This window comes from Chrysochloris asiatica, unplaced genomic scaffold, assembly GCF_000296735.1.
Source record: "Chrysochloris asiatica unplaced genomic scaffold, ChrAsi1.0 scaffold00072, whole genome shotgun sequence".
In the NCBI taxonomy this organism is placed as follows: Eukaryota; Metazoa; Chordata; class Mammalia; order Afrosoricida; family Chrysochloridae; genus Chrysochloris; species Chrysochloris asiatica.
In genome coordinates this window covers 400,348-410,057 of record NW_006408590.1, presented here as the reverse complement: position 1 = coordinate 410,057, position 9,710 = coordinate 400,348, and the positions used below count along the sequence as shown (strand labels likewise).

The window sequence follows — 9,710 nt, the reverse complement described above, 5'->3', positions numbered from 1 at the left end:
TAGTCATGATAACAGTTATTCACTACTGAATCTTACGAATCTTATCCCCATCTCCTTTCACCAGACCCATCTAGACAAGATGATAACTCTTCAGTGGGGACTCTTTCTTTCCCCCCCACACTCTTAACTAAGCTCCCTCTTGAAACCTTGTAAGCCAGTCACTTCGTGCCTTTATTGTCCCCTCATTTTAGTATATATTTTCTTCTTGAAATTTATTTGATTTCCTCTTCATTTGGAAGTTCTATAAATGGATTATTCCCATTTTTCACTTTGTTTTTTTAAATTGTTGTTACAACTGTATTTCTGGTTCTCTCTTTTTAGTCTTACTGGTCTGTTTTACTTTGCATGCTTCTATATCCTGGTGTGGCACTATTGGATAAACCCTGGACTGTGAACTACAAGGTTGGCGGTTCAGACCCACCAGCTGCTCCCTGGAAACCCTGCACAGGATCACTATGAGTCAGAATCAATTCAGTGGCACTTAAACAACAGTCACAACATATCTGATTTGAGTCTACATGATATTGTCATGTATGTTAATCTCAGATTGTTGTCTGCTGTCCAGAGGACTCCTTTTATTATTTTTTTGTAAGGTTGGCCTGGTTTTTACAAATTATTTTAATTTCTGTTTGTTTGAAAATGACTTAATTTTGCCATCATATTTAATGAATGTTTTTTTGGATATGTGATTTTCAGCTGGCGGTTGTTTATCTTTCAGAGTTTTATATATGTCATACTATTGTCTTCTTGCCTACCTGATTTCTGCTGAAAAATCAGAGCTTAGTCTTATTATTTCTCCTTTGTTAGCTAAGTTTTTGTTTTTCCTGAGCTGCTCTCAGGATTTTTAACTTGTTTTAGGTTTTGAAAAATTTGATTAGAATATGTATTAGTGTTTTTGTTTTGAGGTCTATCCTGTTGGGAGTTTGTTCAATTTCTTGCATTGCTGTCTTCTCATCTTTCATGTTGTTAGGGAAATTTTCTTGCAGTAATTCTTTGACGGTGTTAGCTATGGGTGTTTTTGTCTCTTCCTATTCTGGAATTCCTATCATACATCAGTGTCCCCCATAAATCTTAGGCTTTCTTTGGATTTTTTGGTTCTTTTTTCTGGTTGTACCTCTATCAGATGAATAGTGAGATATTTTTCTTCAAATTCAGTAAATAGGCTTTCTATTGATTCAATTCTGTTTCTTTACCTTTTCAGTGTATTTTCTGTTTCTGAAGTGTTAGTGTTAATCTTTTGGCTTTCTAATTGCTGTTCTTGTATGGTTCCCTTATTTTATCATTTTGTTGCCTGAATTTTTCCTTAGTTTTGTCTATGTTTTCCTTGATATCCTTGATTTCACCTATAGTGTTCTCAGCCGGTCTCTCGATCTGTTGAAGTTGCATTCTCTTAAATCCTTTATTAGGAATTTCTAAAACCATTGCTGGTGTTGTTTCTTGACTCTGTATTTTGGTCACTTGTTTGAGATACTCTGTCTTATTTCTTTGTGTAAGCTGAAATAGTCTGTTTTCTCCAAGACATTGTGCTGTTGATGATTGTATATGGGTGTATTTTCAGTCATTTAGCCCCAGTGTGCTGGTGATGATGGTGGAGAACAGAAGTGTGGATGCAGTTAGTTTTCTGTTAGCTGTTATGTAGCGTAGTTCAGGATGGATTCCCACATCTCCAGAAGCAGGGGCACTATGCTAGGTGTTGGACCCTGGGCCTAGCAGATGATGCACTGGAGCCGGGGCCACTCACTGATGGGTTGACAAGGGCAGAACCTGATCACGCCCCTGTGTACCAGGAAGGCACCAGAATAAGGGAGAAGAGCACCCCTTGCCACCAACCACTAGCCTTGTCCTCTGCCTGAAGACTGCTGTATCAACTGCGATTTGCAAAAGCTGAAGATGGTCACACCGTACCACGCCAGCCCACAATCTGCCTAGTTTTCTTCTCTCTCACTGTTGCTGCTCAGTCTCCTCTTCTGGTGGCACTCAGTCCACCTTTTTGTCCTCTCCTCTGATGTTCAGGGTTCCAGGATTACCACCTGTGTCTGGTTCACTCGGTCTCCCATATTTTTGTTGTAGAGATTTGACTCATTGTGACTGCTACTCTACCATCTTGCCCTGGACTGCCATTGTCTTTCAGTTCCATTTTTCTACAATCCTTTTGAAGCCACACAACTTTTGCTAGTTCACCTTTTTTTTAGGTGTATAGAATATTGACAGCAATTGGAATGATTGACTGTGCAGTCCTACCCTTAATTAATAGGATTTTCCCATCACCATGAGTCTCCCCTTTCCCCCCGCCTTCCTGCCCCTGGTAACCACTAATAAACTTTGGTTTCTAAACCTTTGCTTTGTCTTTTTATGTAAGTGAGATGTCATACAATAATTGTCCTTTTGTGATTGTCCTGTTTTGCTCATTATAATGTCTTCAAGCTTCATCCATACTGTTACATGTATCAAGACTTCATTTCTTGTACTGACTAGTATGTCATTGTACTTACACACTACTTGATGTTTATTCAACTTGCTGGAAGTCTCAATGTGTTTCTTTTTATAAGTGGGGTTATTCTTGTGCTTTGTTTCTTTTTGAGTCACTTTTGGAAAATGATCTATTTTAAAGAATTATGACATTACCAAAAAAAAAAAAGGTTCAATTTATTGACAGACAGATGTAATGAGTCTCCCTCTCCTCCCTTCTGGCCACTCCTGGTAACTACTGATAATCTTTTGTTTGTATACACTTGTCTATTCTAGATATTTCATTCAAGTGATACCGTACATTTTTTGTCCTTTGGTGATTAATATATTTCGACTCTGAATAATGGTTTCAAGGTTCATCCATGTTGTAGCATGTATCAGAATTTCATTTATCTATATGGTTTTGTAATATTCTGTTATATGTGTATTCCACTTTTTTTTTTTTTTCATTCATTTATTGAGTAACATTCCTGTGATTTTTTTTCCCCCCTTCTTTCATGAAATCATGAAATTAAAGCAAACGGAAAGAAAGATATGTTATGTCTACTATATCATATTTTAGGGGCCCTCATGGTGCTGTAGGATAAGCACTGGGCTGCTAACCACAAGGTGGATGGTTCAAACTCACCAGTTGTTCCTCGGGAGAAAGATGAGGCTTTCTGCTCCCTTAAAGATTTATAAACTTTAGCCCCTATGTAGTGTTGCTATAAATCGGAATCAACTAAATAACAGTGGTATTATTAAGTATCATTTTGTAGATACATTTTTCATCTGGTGGATAATATTTCATATGAGAAAGGAATGGACATTAAGTTATAGTTTAGTAGGAGGGTAGCTAACTTCATCTAAAGGCTCATATAGTAAATACTTTAGTGGATTATCTCCATTTAAGTTCTTTCTTTTGCTGCTGTAGAGCAAAAACAGCCATAGACGATAAATAAGTAAATTAATGGGTGTAGTCATGTGCAGTACAACTTTATTTACAAATATGGGTGTTTGACAAGATTTAGCCTCCTGGTTGTAGTTTGCCAGGCCCTCGTCTGTGTAAGGCTTGTAAGAATTACACTGCTAGAGATTTGCTTGTAAGTGCTCTTACAGCAGTACTTAGTGGGCAAAAGTTTATGCTTTTGTCTTGCTGTAAATCAGTAATGGGAAATATTTACCCTAATATGTATATTGACTGAGCACGGTGGCTCCATATAACAAGCACAGGACTGCGAACCACAAGGTCCTCAATTCAAGCCCACCCACTGTTCTGCGGGGTAAAGATGAGGCTTTGTAAGCCTTGGAAACCCTATACAACAAGGTTGCTTGAGTTGGAACTTACTTGAATGTACTTCAAGTACTGGCAAATGATCTTATAAGGAAATGTGTATATATATGGCTTCTGTTTTAGAGAGTAGATAGATATTCACTAAATAGTATTAAAATTTAGAAAAAATATACCAGGTTGTAATTGATACTGACCAATTTACCCGACAAATCATTATTGAGCACCCACTTTTTATCCAGCACCCTCCCAGAGTATACTTTCATGAGAAAGATCTTTTTCCACTGCCCTCATGAAGTGTAGATCCCAGTCGGACCAACACTGAATAAATAATTGCAGGTATATTGTATCGTAAACTATGTTTCATAAGTCAACCACAGAACTACCACCCATTTTAAGAAATAACTGAACTTTCTGCATATAATTATCTTTCCCGGTATAAAGATAATTACAAGTATTCCAATTAAATCTCTCCTTTTCTTAATTTAAGAAAAGAAAAGAAAGGAAGCAAAAAATTAATAAAGAGATGGAGGAAAAAGCAGCTAAAGAATTAGAGAAGGAACATTTGCAAGAAAAAGCAAAAGAAAAATATCAAGAATGGCTTAAGAAAAAAAATGCTGAAGAATGTGAAAAGAAGAAGAAAGAAAAGGTATTTTCATTAAGATAGCCAATTAGAATATGTGACTTTAGTGTTTATATGTGTTGACTATAAAATAAATGCATAGAGCTATTTCTATTTTTTTGTTAAGTGTCATGGAGTTAGTTTGTGGACATTTGTAGGGCTTCTGAGGAGTGGATGGTAGCTTTGCACCACCAACTTGTGGTTAGAAGTCCAGTGCTTATCCTACAGTGTCTCACCAAGACTCCATTTCTATTTTAGTATATTGTATTTAAGCTTCAGAAATGGGTATGCATTTGTGGGGGGTGGGAGGTGGGGGGAGTTGAGAAATATTAGTAAATTTGTGTTTTTGGGTTTTTTTGTGTTTTTTTTTTAGTCATGTTCAAAACTTTTTGCTGCTACTGGTTTTAAGTATTCTTCAGTATACTTTTAGAGAAAGTCTTATTGCAGTGAAACCTGAGAAAGCCAGAAACTTTGTAAAGTGAAACCTGTTAAAGATGGAAAAGTCACCAGTAGCTGCGATAGAAGAGTGGTAAGGCTGCACCCCATCAAAGGCAGAACATTTGAGAGATCCAGAAAACAAGGCAGTCCCAACAAGTTCTGGGCCTCAAAGGTTTCACTATTTTAATTACTATGCTTTTAAAATAGCAAATTCCGTTTTTCTTCTTGGACTTGATGTCCTTTTGTTGTTTAGAGTTAGACTCTTAATGTAACAAACCTGATTGTGTTAAATTTTGGTCTCACATTATAGAAATATGATTCTGTTTACTTATGATGAATAGACAATTAGGATGGGAAACAGAAAAAAATCAGTAGATATTGATTGGAAATTGTAATTGCAGAATATTCCTGGAAATTTTTTGGTCTTGTCATTTAAGGAAAAAGAAAAACAACGACAGGCTGAATTACAAGAAAAAAAGGAAACAGCAGAAAAAAAATTTAAGGAATGGTTGGAAAATGCAAAAAGTAAACCTCGTCCAGCTGCAAAGAGCTATGGTTATGCCAATGGAAAACTTACAGGTTTGTTTTTATGCTAGTAGCTAGTACTTAAGTAGGGTTTGCAGGAGCAAATATTGCACATTTAGTGTCCTTTGGACAGAAATAGAATGTGTAAAAATGATTTTTCTTCTAAAGTACTATTATTCCAAAGATTATATATGTTCCTGTGCATATTCTAGAAATTTATTATCATTTTACCTAAATCAGATGATTATAATTTATGAAGGTCAATAGTTGCAAAACTCAAACTTAGGCTCTAAAGTAACAATTTCTAACAGTAAGAAACAAGTAAAATTCTCTTAGATATCATAGATGATAAAGGTTTAATGAAGATATATCCAATGAGCCACTTTTCCTTCCCTTCTGATGACTGTCTCTAAAGCACAGCCCCAAAGCCTCTGGTACAGTGTTTTTGCAGAGTGGGATAGTAGACAACACGTGAACCCCACACAAAGCCAGATAGCCTTTAGGCTTGGTCTGATTATAAATGGCAACGCATGCTTTTCTCTGCGCTGCATGTTGGAAGCTCATACCTTGCTGACAGCTGCCTTCACTTGTTTAAGTGATTTATTATGAAAAATACTCCCATTCTATTTTGTTCACACAATAGAACATATTCCAGACTTTGTTTTGACCATCTTGGTGAAGTGTGTGTTGACATATCTTCACAGTCAAAGTGGGCTGCCTGTATCTGAAGGACACATTCCTGCTGTCAGGATTTAGGCCTCTCTTATATGTCACAAAGGTCACTCTTGACAACTACTGAGCGCAGTCTGCTGGCTTTTTTTCTTACTTGTTTGAAAAAAGGTAATGATTAAGAAGGGATTTTAATCATATGATTAGATGGTGAAGTTAAAAGTTTAGTTGGGAATACATCGACTAAAAGCTTATTGCTCAAATAATGGATTACTCTGTTCATTGTTTTATGTTTTTATTGAATTTAATTCTAAGAAATAATATATTTGTTTGCAAATGCTCTACTCTGAAATATCTGTTTTTTTTATGCCCATATCCCTTTTTCAAATTAAGAAATAAAGGAGTTGATGAGTAGTTCCTGACTGGAAGATTTGGGTGTGATTTGCAAATCTCTTCCAACACACAGCTATTAATCAGACATCACAATGCATTAACCACCTTGTGTGTTTCAGTAGGAGAGCATTTTAAGTTATTAATGGAAAGCACAGTGATACTGTGGTATCTTGTTAATTTGAGTGACCGTAATTGAGAATTTTAATGATTCTGACCAAGAATTCTGATTCAGTTTAGCTACATCTGCACACTAAATGATTTTCTGTAAGCCGTAGTGCCTGACAGGTGGCGCCTAGTACACAATCACTAATTCTCTAAACAGAATTAAGCAAATGAAGGTTTTCTTTAAGAGTTGTGAAGTTATTTTCTTCATAAAATTATCTTCTTAATAAAAGAAGAGCTAGTTAGTATTCAAGAGTTCAGCTTTCAAGGATTCAAACTGGTTTATCAATGACATTTTTTGCCATTCTGTTTTTTTTTTAAAACATTTTGCTAGGACTTCAAAATAAGTAATTTCATTGATTTCAAGAAGCTTCTTTTTCTTGTTTGTTCTTTTTTAAAAATATATTTTTAGGCTTTTACAGTGGAAATTCCTATCCAGAACCAGCCTTTTATAATCCAATTCCATGGAAACCAATTCATATGCCTCCTCCCAAAGAAGCCAAGGATCTAACAGGGAAGAAGAATAAAAGACCTGTGATAAGTCAGCCACACAGGTCATCACCGTTGCTAATTCATAAGGCCAGAAGCAATCTTTGCCTTGGAACTCTGCACAGAATACAAAGATAGCATATGTGGGAAAGATAACATGTGTTTTTACCTGGAGCTATTTGATTTAAAAGTCAGAAATCATTTTTTACTACTTAATCAGTAGCTCACTATTTGATGTGATGATTGGCAAGTTCTCATTTTTACATTTGTATGTGGAGTCCTTAGGATAAATGAGGAAGATATTTTATACATTGTGATTTTTATAAATATTTTAAGATTGATCTTTTTGGCATATTGTTTTGCAGGATTAAGTAATTAATGTTTACCAATTGTGCTTGTATTTAGGGTGTATTAAAGCAGAACTGTAATACCAATAAAGTCAACAATTTTTCTTATGTTCTTTATATTCTATGTTCTTAAGTGTTTTTTTTTAATGTAATAAGATTAAGATTAAATAATTTTAAATGATCATTTTTAAACTGTGTGCTTCAGATAACTCTTAGAAGAATGGTTTGGAATCCTACAGTAATAAAAACTTTTTTTGAAGAATGGTTTGGAATCCTACAGTAATAAAAACTTTTTTAGTATATTTTTCCTATACATATATATTTGAAAATAGCTAATTAGTGGCTTCATTTGTATCAAAGAAATGAGTACTAGACTTTCCAAAAGAAAATTTTAAGCATCTTTAGGTGCTATGGATCCTGAGACACTAATGAATAATATTTTCTTTTTTTTTATTGTGTGATAGTTTACATGGGGGAACATTAGTTTTACATTCATTCTATCATACATCGTTTCATTGCCATAGTTACCATCCCATCCATGCATCATCACCCAACCAAAGGGTATACACTGCAAGCCCCCCCACTCCCCACCCCTGGTCCTCAGCACACAGCTCCTTTCCCTCTCTGGGTCTCAAGTCCTTAGCCACTCGATCTCTTCATGTCATCCTCTCTGTCTGTATCTCAGGGCTCACTGCTTCTCTGGGGAGGGTCCCGATCTCCACTTTTCTCCAGTGATGGTCCCAGGGCCGTCCGCTCCTAGACTGAAAGGTTAGTCACTCCCCTCCTTGATATAAAATATCCATCTTTACATTTCCAGTCCTCACAATCAGTCCTGATAACAATTATTCGCCCTTGCATCACAAGAGACCCATCTGCATTTCTTTTCATCAGCCTTTCCTAGACAGGTTGGATACTACTCAACTGGAGACTCTACCATCCTCCCCACCCTGTCGATCTAGGTTCCCTCTTGAAAGCTTGTAAGCCTGTCACTTCTTACCTTTGTATCCCTCCCCCACATTTTGGGTAGCCAATGTCTAAGTTGCCCATCCCTATCTACTCTTTGTGTGGAGGGGGTGGGAGTAATTCTTGGAGTAGGGATTTGTTTCCTCTTTTGAGCTACTGCATTTATAGGTGCAGAGAATAATACTTTCTTGTACTTTGTAAAAGTACTTGTACATTAATTACACTTAGTGTAAAATATGAAGCACCAACCATTCCCCCTACAGTCCTCTCTGCTCAAATTGGTTAGATAATCAATTGCAATGGCCACATAGTACTCACACACCTTACTCATAGTTATGGGGATTATTGGAGAAGTTGTTATTGTTGTTAGATGCAGGTGAGTCATTTCAGATTAATAGGAACCCATGTACAACTGAATGAAACACTGACCAGTCCTGTACCATCCTCACAGTCTTTAAGATTGAGTTCTGCTGCCACTGTGCAAATCGATCTCATTGACGGTCTTCCTCTTTTTCGCTGACCCTCCACTTTACCTAGCATGATGTCCGTCCTTCTCTAGGGACTGATCTTCCTGGTGATATGTCTGAAGCATGAGAGACAAAGTCTCGCCATTCTGGCTTATAAAATGCATTCTGACTGTACTTCTTCCAACACAGATTTGTTTGTTCTTCTAGTAGTCATAATACTTTTAATATTCTCCTCCAACACCATAACTCAAATGCATCAATTCTTCCACAGTCTTCCTTATTCATTGTCCAATTTTCACATACATATGAAACTACTGAAAATATCATGACTTGGGTCAGGCCTACCTTAGTCCTCAAACTGACATCTTTGCTCTTGAAAGATGTCTTTAAAGAGGTCTTCTGCAATAGATTTACCCAATGCAATTTGTTGTTTGATTTCTTGATTGCTGCTTCCATGAGTGTTGATAGTGGATCCAAGCAAAATGAAGTGTTTGACAACTTCAGTGTTTTCTCCATTTTTCATGATGTTATTTATTGGTCCAGTAGTGAGGATTTTTGTTTTCTTTTAATTGAGGTAAAACCCATACTGAAGGCTATGGTCTTTGATCTTCATCAGTAAGTATTTTAAGTTGTCTTCTCTTTCAGCAAGCAAGATTGTATCATTTGCAAATGGCAGGTTGTTAATAAGTCTTGCTTCAATCCTGATGCCATGTTTTTCATGTAATATAGCTTCTAGAATTATTTGTTCTGCATATAGATTGAATAAGTATGCTGAAAGAATACAACCATGGTACATACCTTTCTTGCTTTTAAACCAGTTCTGTTCAAACAGTTGCCTCTTGATCTATGTACAGATTCCTCATGAGTACAATTAAGTGTTCTGGAATACTCATTCT

The 9,710-nt window shown here is 36.2% G+C and overlaps 1 protein-coding gene across 1 annotated transcript in view; it reads left to right on the top strand.

The window, feature by feature from the left end:
* CCDC34 (coiled-coil domain containing 34) overlaps positions 1-7,175 on the top strand; it is a 48,459-nt gene extending 41,284 nt beyond the window's left edge. Inside the window, exons 4-6 of the mRNA XM_006864903.1 lie at positions 4,230-4,388; positions 5,237-5,378; positions 6,961-7,175. Of these exons, the coding sequence (XP_006864965.1) occupies positions 4,230-4,388; positions 5,237-5,378; positions 6,961-7,175 (516 nt within the window). The remainder of the gene's footprint in view (positions 1-4,229; positions 4,389-5,236; positions 5,379-6,960) is intronic.
* Positions 7,176-9,710: the final 2,535 nt, after the last annotated feature.